This window comes from Xenopus laevis, chromosome 1S, assembly GCF_017654675.1.
Source record: "Xenopus laevis strain J_2021 chromosome 1S, Xenopus_laevis_v10.1, whole genome shotgun sequence".
NCBI lineage: Eukaryota > Metazoa > Chordata > Amphibia > Anura > Pipidae > Xenopus > Xenopus laevis.
Genome location: NC_054372.1, coordinates 198,461,253 through 198,474,830, shown reverse-complemented (window position 1 = coordinate 198,474,830; position 13,578 = coordinate 198,461,253). Strand labels below are relative to the sequence as shown.

General features: G+C 42.6%; 1 protein-coding gene across 1 annotated transcript in view; it reads right to left on the bottom strand.

The window, feature by feature from the left end:
- Positions 1-5,680, bottom strand: part of ube2r2 (ubiquitin coniugating enzyme 3b) — a 40,979-nt gene extending 35,299 nt beyond the window's left edge. The window contains exon 1 of the mRNA XM_041580678.1: positions 4,627-5,680. Coding sequence (XP_041436612.1) covers positions 4,627-4,803 — 177 coding nt within the window. The 5' untranslated portion in view covers positions 4,804-5,680. The remainder of the gene's footprint in view (positions 1-4,626) is intronic.
- Between the last annotated feature and the right edge of the window lie 7,898 nt (positions 5,681-13,578).

Genomic DNA, 13,578 nt, shown 5'->3' with positions numbered 1-13,578 from the left:
TCCAATTAACAAATTCACAATCAAAAAGAGCATTAATTTACAATGTTCATAAGGGTAGTGGCTCTGGAACCCCAAGCAGAAACCCATCCATGGACATAATAGAGTTCTGAAATTACTGGATGCCTGGATCTTGCTCTAGTTTCAGGGATTCTTTCGGGGGGTGTCGCATATATAGCTGCAACGTATGCCATTTGCACACAAATGCAGTTAGAAAGATTTGCATCCATATTGGTGCATTATGCACAAGTCATGGCAGGCGCTTTGCACTGGTGTTGATAACTATCTGAAGTGGCTCTATAAGCTGCACCCATTGGGGCTCATTTATCAACACTGGGCAAATTTGCCCGTGGGCAGTTACCCATAGCAACCAATCAGTGATTAGCTATTTTAAGCCAGCTGCAAGTAGAACAATGAATGCAGCTATTTGATTGGTTGCCAAGGGTTACTGCCCATGGGCAAATTTGCCCAGTGTTGATAAATTGTCACAAAATTGGTCAGGTCCCCTTTATCATAAAAAAACAATAGCTTTAGGGGTAGCCAGGAAAAAAATAGCATTCCTCTCATATCTAGCTTTCCCCTATTTACGTAAGCCCAAAACTACTCTACCTCATGGAGTCATTCGCATTACAAGCACTGCTCCGACTTTTTAGTTAAAGGAGAACTAAAGCTTAAAGGGATCCTGTTATCGGAAAACATGTTTTTTTCAAAACACATCAGTTAATAGAGCTACTCCAGCAGAATTCTGCACTGATAACCATTTCTCAAAAGAGCAAACAGATTTTTTTATATTCAATTTTGAAATCTGACATGGGGCTAGACATTTTGTCAATTTCCCAGCTGCCCCTAGTCATGTGACTTGTGCCTGCACTTTAGGAGAGAAATGCTTTCTGGCAGGCTGCTGTTTTTCCTTCTCAATGTAACTGAAGGAGTCTCAGTGGGACATGGGTTTTTACTATTGAGTGTTGTTCTTAGATCTACCAGGCAGCTGTTATCTTGTGTTAGGGAGCTGTTATCTGGTTACCTTCCCATTGTTCTTTTGTTTGGCTGCTGGGGGGGGAGATCACTCCATTTTGCAGTACAGCAGTAAAGAGTGATTGAAGTTTATCAGAGCACAAGTCACATGACTTGGGGCAGCTGGGAAATTGACAAAATGTCTAGCCCCATGTCAGATTTCAAAATTGAATATAAAAAAATGTGTGCTCTTTTGAGAAATGAATTTTTCAGTGCAAAATTCTGCTTGAGCAGCACTATTAACTGGTGCGTTTTGAAAAAAAAATTTTTTTCCCATGACAGTATCCCTTTAACTAAAGAAGTAGGTAGAAATGCTGTACGTTATGTATTGTTCTTCTCTACCAGCCCAAGGCAACCACAGCCCTTTAGCAGTAAAGATCTGTGTCTCCAAAGATGCACCAGTAGCTCCCCATCTTCTTTTCTGCTGATTCACTGATTCACATGCTCTGTGCTGCTGTCACTTACTGAGCTTAGGGACCCACTCACAATATACAGTACACATAGAATAGAAATGTCACAATATAAGGCTGATTAGTAATTAATACACATAATTGCTACATGGCAGCACAGAAACCAGTGCAATTAGCATCAGAATTTAATAATCAGCAAACCTGTAGCATCAGCTTATATTACAGCCAGGGAAGCTCATTTTCTGCTGGATAATTAGTGACGAGCCCTAAGCTTAGCTTCTCAACAGCCAATCAGAGCCCACTGAGCATGTGAGTGTCACAGACACTTTCCAAGATGGTGACCCCCTGTGACAAGTTTGAAGTCCTGGATCATTGCTGCTATTGACAAGCTCAAACTTTAGCCTCCTGCAATAAGTTAAATTTATAAAATACGGCATTCTTAGCCACATTGATTTTTGGGGTGAATTCCCATTTAAAAGTCTGAAGGTGCGTTTCTATACGCCCAGTTGTAATGCTGCAGCTCTGGATGCGAATGGCTACACCGCATGCAAAACCTTACCAGCTCTTTGTCCAAATGACTAGAAAGAGGTACATAAAGTTAATAGAGACAATCCACTGGCACTAAACACAATCACTTTGCTGTAAAAACACGAAACGACTTGTTTATACAATAATAAAGCGATGTTTACTTTGATAACATTGGGGATTATTTCACCAAGATCCTCGCCAATAGGATACCCCATCCTTGCCGACTACTAAAGGCCTCCTAGTATATGGAATTAAAAAATAAGTGATCAGATGCACATTTGTAGATGAAAAATGAGTTTGATGCCATGGGATTGACCCGGTATTGTAAAGTATGTGCATGTTACAAAGTATGAGTGTCTGCACACATGGATATTCAGTTTGCACTGATCCAATCAAATGAAAGTTCTGAATTGGCCAATCATATAAGCAGATGTGGATCACTGAGCAAACCCCCCCCCCCAATAGGTGGAACAGCCCTGCACTATTGCAGATTGTATTGGGGCACAATTACCCTGTAATGCACTAAGAGTTAAGGTGGCCATAGATGTAACAATTCCAATCTTTCTTGGAAAAGATGTTTCCAAGAAAGATCATTTGTTTCAATACACACGTGTAGAGCTGAATCGTCAGATATACCGGTAGATATACAGGTACAAACAATAGAATTCTACCTGTATCTGACCATTCAGCACTAACAATGGCCGATTTTTGGGTCCCTTCAAAGGCACCTGATTATAATTTTCCATCCAGCCCGATCGACCGATAGCCAAGTCTTCTGCCAACATCGGTCGGCTCTTTTTCCACCATACACGCACCGAATATCGGACAAGAATTTGTTTGTACGATATTATCTGTGCGTCTATGGCCACCATAAGTTAGAAAGGAAATTATTTGCCATAGGCTTCCTACAGCCATCACACAGTATTCAGGTTAGATTCGCCATTACATTACTATTTAGAAGATCAATCACACAAACACATTGAGGAGAACACCAAACTAGGGCTAACTGAAGATTAAACAATCAAAATACGGTTATTTATATCACAGGTGATAAAAACCCAAGGCCTTGGAAACCGCAGAAGCACCTTCTTGTCATTTATTAAATGTGGATGAAAAGAAGCCGGCTAGCTGCTAGGTGTGCCCAGGGCTTAGACATAAGGATTCCCAACATAAACATTCCAACCACTACTGAGACTGGGAGCTGCAGGTTAGACAGAGCTGATTAAAGGAACCGGAACGCCAAAAAAATGAGTGTTTTAAAGGAAAGACAATAAAATGTAGTGTTGTCCTGCACTGGTAAAACTGGTGTGTTTGTTTCAGAAACTCTACTATAGTTTATATAAACAAGCTGCTGTGTAGCCATGGGGGCAGCCATTCAAGCACAGGATACACAGTAGATAACAGATAAGTACTACTATAGTTTATATAAACAAGCTGCTGTGTAGCCATGGGGGCAGCCATTCAAGCACAGGATACACAGTAGATAACAGATAAGTACTACTATAGTTTATATAAACAAGCTGTGTAGCCATGGGGGGCAGCCATTCAAGCACAGGATACACAGTAGATAACAGATAAGTACTACTATAGTTTATATAAACAAGCTGCTGTGTAGCCATGGGGGCAGCCATTCAAGCACAGGATACACAGTAGATAGCAGATAAGTTATGAAGAATCCTGTTTTATAATACTGAGTTTATGTGTTTTCTGCTGTGTATCCTGTGCCTTGTCTTTTTTTACAGCTTTGAATGGCTGCCCCCATGGCTACACAGCAGCTTGTTTATATAAACTATAGTAGTACTTATCTGTTATCTACTGTGTATCCTGTGCTTGAATGGCTGCCCCCATGGCTACACAGCAGCTTGTTTATATAAACTATAGTAGTACTTATCTGTTATCTACTGTGTATCCTGTGCTTGAATGGCTGCCCCCATGGCTACACAGCAGCTTGTTTATATAAACTATAGTAGTACTTATCTGTTATCTACTGTGTATCCTGTGCTTGAATGGCTGCCCCCATGGCTACACAGCAGCTTGTTTATATAAACTATAGTAGTACTTATCTGTTATCTACTGTGTATCCTGTGCTTGAATGGCTGCCCCCATGGCTACACAGCAGCTTGTTTATATAAACTATAGTAGTACTTATCTGTTATCTACTGTGTATCCTGTGCTTGAATGGCTGCCCCCATGGCTACACAGCAGCTTGTTTATATAAACTATAGTAGTACTTATCTGTTATCTACTGTGTATCCTGTGCTTGAATGGCTGCCCCCATGGCTACACAGCAGCTTGTTTATATAAACTATAGTAGTACTTATCTGTTATCTACTGTGTATCCTGTGCTTGAATGGCTGCCCCCATGGCTACACAGCACTTTATATAAACTATAGTAGACGTTCTGAAGCAAACACTGTAATTTTGCCAGTGCAGGGCACCAGTAGATTATATTTTATTTCCTAATTTTTTGGTGTTACTGTTCCTTTAAAGAGGATGGCTGAACACTTCCCCGGAATGTAATGAATTATACCTGCACAAGGTATTGAAATTCCATTCCATACCTCTGAGTACAATAGAAATGGGATCAAACTTCTGCAGTGCGGGGTATTTAGAAAAACACATTAATTTTGGATACACAGAAATAAATCTGGAGACAGTTTGGAGGTCATGCACTCACCTTAAAATAGCCCCCCTCATAAAGAGTATTGGGGGGCCCAAATATTGCCACTTCCCAATTGTACAGGTCACTTTCATCAACCAGAGTAATTCTAAATCCCTCCACTGGCTCCTCCTGCAGGGACTTCAGCTCCAGCATCAGGGCCTTCTGGGAGCTGGTCATCTGCTGGTGGGCCATGGTGGGCACAGAGATGAGAGGGTGGCGGCTGCTTCTCCCCACAGGGGGCAACGTGTGGGGGCAAAGAGATTCTCTACTGGGGCCACACACCAGCAACTGTGTCTCTTAGGGGCCCTTCTCTAACACAAGGCAGTCTCTCTCAGGGATGGGGGGTCTCCACTTGGAAGGGGAACTGGGGGAGACCAGAAAAATGGGTTGAAAGTGGGTCACTATTTGTGGAGCTCAATCAGTCTCTCTCAGGGGCCACACAAAGGCTTCTGTTGGGGCAGTGACTGTAGTTGGATTCAGGGGCCACACAAAGGCTTCTGTTGGGATTCAGGGGCCACACAAAGGCTTCTGTTGGGATTCAGGGGCCACACAGACAGAGAATGGAGCTGGGAATGGATGAGGGAGACACAATAGCAGTTCACTTGGGGGAGGGCCCAGCTTCCCACAGTAGAAGTGTCTCGGGGCCCCTAGAGCCACACCGGAAGTGCTTCCCTGAGGGGCCACAGTGTGAGCGGATGAAGGAAGGAGAGGGCACGGGGAGCTGAGCGAGTCCTGTCAGGTCCCACTAGAGGCGCCTCCACTCCCCGGCCTGTGTATCAGTGAGTCCCTGTGACTCCCCGGGCCCCAGTGTGTGAGTCAGAGAGCCCGGGCCTGTCTCAGTCACAGCAGCTCACGGTTCCCCGCTCGGGTGTCAGTAGAAGAGGAGTCAGTGCGGGCGGGGGAGCTTTCAGACTGCGGACTCTCTGGCGCTTCTAATCCCCAGGGCGCGGGTCAAACTATTCGCTTCTCTCAAACGATCTCTCCCTCAGCCGGACCCAACCGGGCTCCGCCTCTGACTCCTTTTGTGACGTCACACGCACGGCGCCGCACGGACACGCCCCGGGGAGGGTCTTAGTGTCAGACACGTGTGTGTCAGTAGCTTCTGTGCTGTCACTGTGTGAGGGGCGGGGTCTAGAGGTGCTGCGTGACGTCACTGCTGGGTTGTCTCTGTGTTTTGTACAGACTGTCCTGTCTCTCTGTGTTATTTGTACCGCTGTGTCACTGCTACTGTATTCCCTGTCAGTCTCACCGCTTGTGCCGACTACTCACTGCTGGGCACAATGACATGTGACTTCTAATATCCTTATCATTTACAGTAGGGGGTACATTATCCCTTATAATACATGAGTGATACTCAGAGTTCCCTGTATAACTCAGCCTGCAGCCTTGTGTCTTTATATGGTCACAGAACAACCCCTCAGTGACTTCTAATATCCTTATCATTTACAGTAGGGGGTACATTATCCCTTATAATACATGAGTGATACTCAGAGTTCCCTGTATAACTCAGCCTGCAAACTTGTGCCTTTATATGGTCACAGAACAACCCCTCAGTGACTTCTAATATCCTTATCATTTACAGTATGGGGTACATTATCCCTTATAATACATGAGTGATACTCAGAGTTCCCTGTATAACTCAGCCTGCAGCCTTGTGTCTTTATATGGTCACAGAACAACCCCTCAGTGACTTTTAATATCCTTATCATTTACAGTAGGGGGTACATTATCCCTTATAATACATGAGTGATACTCAGAGTTCCCTGTATAACTCAGCCTGCAGCCTTGTGCCTTTATATGGTCACAGAACAACCCCTCAGTGACTTCTAATATCCTTATCATTTACAGCAGGGGGTACATTATCCCTTATAATACATGAGTGATACTCAGAGTTCCCTGTATAACTCAGCCTGCAGCCTTGTGCCTTTATATGGTCACAGAACAACCCCTCAGTGACTTCTAATATCCTTATCATTTACAGTAGGGGGTACATTATCCCTTATAATACATGAGTGATTCTCAGAGTTCCCTGTATAACTCAGCCTGCAGCCTTGTGTCTTTATATGGTCACAGAACAACCCCTCAGTGACTTCTAATATCCTTATCATTTACAGTAGGGGGTACATTATCCCTTATAATACATGAGTGATACTCAGAGTTCCCTGTATAACTCAGCCTGCAGCCTTGTGCCTTTATATGGTCACAGAACAACCCCTCAGTGACTTCTAATATCCTTATCATTTACAGTAGGGGGTACATTATCCCTTATAATACATGAGTGATACTCAGAGTTCCCTGTATAACTCAGCCTGCAGCCTTGTGCCTTTATATGGTCACAGTTGGTAGTGGGAGTATTTAAATGAAAAGGGTGAAGTGTATGTGAAGCTAACGTATTATAGTATTGTACAATCATTACAAGAAGCACGGAGCATTAAACAAGGGCCAAGTCTGTTTGTTGTGTCCTCACTGATGTTTATGGTAAAATTCTGAAAGCGCTCAAGGATAACATTCTGTTCCAAACTTTGCTATACTGTATTGCTTTTTGTGCAGAAAGAATTGCACTGTAACGTGGCACATTATGCAATATCCTGTTTTTTGTTTGTTGGAGGAAATTCAAGGACTGTTTTAACGTGTTGTTCTGAGAGGTAGTTAGTGTAATTGCAAGCTTTGCAGCTACCAGAGCCATCAGATTAGGAAGAATAACCCACTAAAGCTGTCCAACTTATTACATGTAGTGGGGCAATTATTTTTCTTATGACATAGTCAAGGGCAGGATGGAATTAAAATGATGATGTCATACAGTGAAGTCTGTGCAGCCATTGAGCAGTTTGCGGGGCCATAAAGATCCAGGAGCCTTCAGTGGTACAGCTCTGAGCTGAAGTATAAAACTCATCATTCTGTTGCTACAAAATGACAATAAAATCAAATCACAGTGGCTCACTTATAGGTTAACTTTTAGTATGTTATAGAATGGCCAAATCTAAGCAATGTTTTTACTGGTCTTTATAGTTTTTGAATTATTTTTTGACTCTTTCCAGCTTTCAAATAGGGGTCACTGACCCCGTCTAAAAAACAAATGCTCTGTAAGGCTAGAAATGTATTTTTCTTGCTACTTTTTATTCCTCATTTTTCCATTCAGGCCTCTCCTATTCATATTCCAGTCTCTTAGTCAAATCAATGCATGATCGCTAGGGGAATTTGGACCCTAGCAACCAGATGGCGGAAACTGCAAACTGGAGAGCTGCTGAATAAAAAGCTAAATAACTCAAGCACTACGGGGCACATTTACTGAGCTCGAGTGAAGGAATAGAATAAAAAATACTTCGAATTTCGAAGGTTTTTTTTTGGCTACTTCGACCATCGAATTGGCTACTTCGACCTTCGACTACGACTTTGAATCAAACTAAAAATCGTTCGACTATTCGACCATTCGACCATTCGATAGTCTCTTTAAAAAAAAACTTCGACCACCTACTTCGCCACCTAAAACCTACCGAGCATCAATGTTAGCCTATGGGGAAGGTCCACATAGGCTTTCTAGCCAATTTCTGATCGAATTAAAATCCTTCGAATTTTTCCTACGATCGTTCGAACGAACGAATAGCGGTAAATCCTTCGACTTTGATATTCGAAGACGAAGGATTTTACTTCGACCCTAAGTAAATGTGCCCCTACATCTACTAAATAATAATCATACTAAAATTAACTCAAAGGTGAACAACGCCATTAAGGATAAGGGTATTCCGATATTGAAGAACTCTGCAATCAGAATTGGCAATAGGAATGTGTTTGTTAGGAACAAGGAATGTTTCAGTGTTTTTCCTTTGTTCATGGATATTGATTTGGGATTGATCCAATATTCTGTTAGCCACCAGCTGACAGAGAAGGGAAGGGTTAAAAATATGTATCCAGCTTTGTCCTGTACTGATTGAGAAGGGCAAGTACAGGTATGGGACCTGTTATCCAGAATGCTCGGAACCTGGGGTTTTCCGGATAATGAATATTTCCGTAATTGAATCTTCATATTTTAAATCTACTAGAAAATCATGTAAACATGAAATAAACCCAATGGGCTTGTTTTGCTTTCAGTTTAATTATATGATTATATTATTATTATTATTATTTCTTGATTTGAATCAAGTACAAGGTGTTGCTTGGTTATTACAGAGAAAAAGAAAATTAGCTTTAAGAATTTCGATTATCCAGATAAAATGGAGTCTGTGTGAGACGGCCTTTCCATAACTGGTAGCTTTCTGGATAACAGCTTTCTGCATAATGGATCCCATAGCTGTAATATATATCCAGCTCTGTCCTGTACTTGTTGAACAGAGAAGATCTAATAACATGAGTCCAGTTCTGTTCTGTGTTGATAGAGAAAATCAATGCTCTGTATCCATCGCTATCCTGTACTTTTAAAGAAAGGAAGAGCCAGTGCAGTTATGAGATCCATTATCTGGAAACCTGTAATCCAGAAATCTCAGAATTTTGAAAAGGAAATCTCCCATAGACTCAATTTTAATCAAATCATTACATTTTTTACAAATGATTTCCTTTCTCTTTAATAATAAAACAGCACCTTGTACTTGATCCCTACTTAGATCCAATCAAATGCTGATAGTAAAGGAACTTATCAGCTCTAATTTATGCTTTATTCTTGGGTTAGGGAATCAGGGGTTTATATGTAACACCGAGGGGCCCTGCTTCTTTTAAGGATTTTAGGTGAGATCCAAGACAAAACTGACTGGGAAACAAGTAGGACAGCTGCTTGTTAAACAGAAACAACTTTATTAATACATAAGCAGGTAGAAGGCAAGGCCAAAGCTAGGCACTGGCATAGGTAGAGTTAACTTAAAGGAACAACAAGAGATACACTGTGTTGCAATACTGATCTCTAACCTACCGTAAATAGAATTAATCCACCTGCCTGAGCAATGGCTGTGCAGCTACTTCTGCAGATACCCTGTATGTCCCCAATAAAATATGTTTTTTATATCCTTATGCTGTGTATATTAGATATTATATCCATGCTGCATGCACCTATTTACTACATATATTACACTGTATTCTATCAGTCTTTGTTCTTGCTTTAGTTCCCTTGCCATGAACTGAGCACTTTAGCTTTATTGTTTTACTTTTTAGCAAAGAGAATAACTTACTGATGTAGATGCATAACAGACTTTGAGCACTCTAGTCAGGCCATATAATAGGAGACAAATTACAGTTATAAAGGTAATGGAACTCTGAGTGTATAATAAAGGATAATGTACCCCTACTGTAAATGATAAGGATATAAGAAGTCACTGAGGGGTTGTTCTGTGACCATATAAAGGCACAAGGCTGCAGGCTGAGTTATACAGGGAACTCTGAGTATCACTCATGTATTATAAGGGATAATGTACCCCCTACTGTAAATGATAAGGATATTAGAAGTCACTGAGGGGTTGTTCTGTGACCATATAAAGGCACAAGGCTGCAGGCTGAGTTATACAGGGAACTCTGAGTATCACTCATGTATTATAAGGGATAATGTACCCCCTACTGTAAATGATAAGGATATTAGAAGTCACTGAGGGGTTGTTCTGTGACCATATAAAGGCACAAGGCTGCAGGCTGAGTTATACAGGGAACTCTGAGTATCACTCATGTATTATAAGGGATAATGTACCCCCTACTGTAAATGATAAGGATATTAGAAGTCACTGAGGGGTTGTTCTGTGACCATATAAAGGCACAAGGCTGCAGGCTGACAGATAGGATCTGTGCAGCCACTGGGACAGAATGCTCTGTTATACAGATAGCTAGAATCTCAGCTGCCATAAAGCAGGACAGGACTGCTGCTTACAATGGGGATCAGATAGGATCTGTGCAGCCACTGGGACAGAATGTTTTGTTATACAGATAGCTAGAATCTCAGCTGCCATAAAGCAGGACAGGACTGTTGCTTACAATGGGGATCAGATAGGATCTGTGCAGCCACTGGGACAGAATGTTCTGTTATACAGATAGCTAGAATCTCAGCTGCCATAAAGCAGGACAGGACTGCTGCTTACAATGGGGATCAGATAGGATCTGTGCAGCCACTAGGACAGAATGTTCTGTTATACAGATAGCTAGAATCTCAGCTGCCATAAAGCAGGACAGGACTGCTGCTTACAATGGGGATCAGATAGGATCTGTGCAGCCACTAGGACAGAATGATCTGTTATACAGATAGCTAGAATCTCAGCTGCCATAAAGCAGGACAGGACTGCTGCTTACAATGGGGATCAGATAGGATCTGTGCAGCCACTGGGACAGAATGTTCTGTTATACAGATAGCTAGAATCTCAGCTGCCATAAAGCAGGACAGGACTGCTGCTTACAATGGGGATCAGATAGGATCTGTGCAGTCACTGGGACCTCATGTGTGCTCATTCCACTAAACTAGATGTAAAGTTGTCCATGTATCACCATGATTCATAAAAGGTACTTGCCCCGTACATTCCACTCCAGTTTGAGGAAGGCTTAAAATAAACATCATGTCCCAAACAAATTGGCAGCAGATCTTGCAATTAACATGAGTCAGGCAGTTGCATTACAACAAAGTTTGTCTGAGGCTGCAGGTCTGCACGTTATTGGGGTGTCACCCAGAAGTTTAGGGATCAGAGTGAAGCTGAATGTAGGTAATTAGTGCAAACGAGATGCCAGGCAGAACCCAGGCAAACAACTGAGGGCAGGGTTGTCCATAGAATATTCTGAATACTTTTAAAGGGTCATTGTACTAAGACATTGTCAATAATCCTGGGGTCCGATAAATTAGCAGAGCCCCAGAGAACCCCAAATATTATCTGATTGCCTTGGTCACCTGGGCTCCTGGGCTGGGAAGTGCTACAGACTATAAGCAAGTGAAGGCCAAGCTTTAGGGCCCTCACAGTTACTACTACCCAATTTTCCTGTTTTATAATTATACTCATTAGTATCTGTTCCACCCTTCCTCTAACCTTCCCACAAACCTTCCTGGGGCTGAGAAGTAGGCACCGATATCAGACATAGGAGATTACTGGGCTCAACACAATCCCTTTAAGGACACCCTACAGTTTGGGAATCAGGCTTTCTTCATGCAAGTGCTTACTAGACATGGATAATTGCTCAGCATTACTAATCTCATGGTCTGACAATCCCTTTCCTGGTACAGGTATAGGACCTGTTATCCAGAATGCTCAGGACCTGGGGTTTTCCAGATAACACAAAGTACATTGGGGCAAATTCACTAATCTTCGCTTCGCTCACATCACCACACTTCGCCAGGACAACACTAATTCACTAAAATGTGAAGTTGCGTCCAGGGCGCCAAACGATGGCGAAGTTTCGCTAGCGTTAATTCGGCAAGAAAAGTGAAGTTGCGCTAGCGTTGGCTAATTTGCATACGGCGGGAAGTTAAATTTAGATTACACAAGAGACTTTTCGCCAGCGTTAGTCACTTCACCCTTTAGTAAATTTAACCCATAGACGGGGGGTCACTGACACTCTTACCATTAAAAACAGCCTGGTAGTAGCAATCTAAAACTGCTAAAATCTCAGAAACCACTAAAACTAGAAAATAAATGTAAATTGCAAAAGTGCTCAGAATTTGTTGCTTTATCGATCGCTTAATAAATATCGATGGATTAATAAAAAAAAAAGTCTGTCAGGTGTGGATATAAAGTAGAAACTGTCATGAGCCGGTGGAAAGTATCGTCCCTGCGTGAGCCATGTAGGGCAAGTGCATGAGCCAAATAAGTCAAGTGGCACACAAATATGCGGATGTGAAGTAGTTAATCCTGGGTGAAGGCCAAGGAACACCTGTTCCTAATTATGGGAATGAGCAGTGGTGTAACTATAGAGGAGGCAGACCCCACAGTAGCAGGGGGCCCGAGGAACAGGGGGGGCCGGACTGTGGAGTCTTTCCTCTCTATAGCTAATAAAAAACCCTCCTACGGTGCGGTGAAGAAGGTGGATGCAACGTGCGTGGGAGTGGGCGGGGCTGGAGTGGGCGGGTGGAGGCAGGACATAGGCGAGGTGGAGGCAGGATGGGAAGTGGGCGGGACCAGGGTTGGATCTCACGGGCAGCCGCTCCTAGGCCACATGGTCCTAGCTGCCGGCCGTGCTCCAGAGAAAGTGGCCGGAGCAACATGCCGCCCCTAATACTTTGCCGTCTGGGCCTTTGGGGCCTCGCCACAAATCCGGGCCTGGGCAGGAGGATGGGGATAGGAGTGGGCAGGGCCCCTTCTAGTTACGCCACTGGGAATGAGCAACCATAGTTTGTTTATCGCTATTTGACATTTACGCCTTATCCTGTTTCGTACATCCCAACATTTTGGAAATAAAAAGAGGGACAAAAAAGTTGCTGCACTAAGCCCTGCAATTTTTTTGACCACGCCCATTTGTGGCCACACCTCCTAATTACCATGTTAATTTTACAAAATTTGTCAGGTTATGAAAGTTTGAACATATTCCTGTGTTTTTTTTCCAGTTATTACAGTTTTGCAAATAAAGGTGAATTGCCCTCTAAGCTGTCGGTCTAACTTTTCCCAAGGGACCTGTTATCTTATATTGTTACACTTACTTTTTTTCTTATCTTGAAATTGTTACAATTACTTATTTTGCTTATCTTGAAATTGTTACAAAAGTATCTTATCTGCTGCTGTGGCTGTTCTGGGCTCTCTGCCAAAAGCCAATTAAGTTAGAAACTTTGTTTCTTTTTCTGGCTGTTCGTTGCAGAGAAAAACTGGACTTTCTAGTACAAATGAGGGACTGTGGGTTGAGCTGTCAAAAGAGGGACTGCCCCTCTAAAAATGGGACAGTTGGGAGGTATGCTGTTTCCCCATGCAGTTTTGGATGTATGAAGTAAAACAAAGACTTAAAGTGGCAGTTTGCACCTGTATTTTTCAAAATAAGCAACCGGTCCATTATGTAGGAGGCTTGTCCTTGCACAGGTTCTGCTTATTA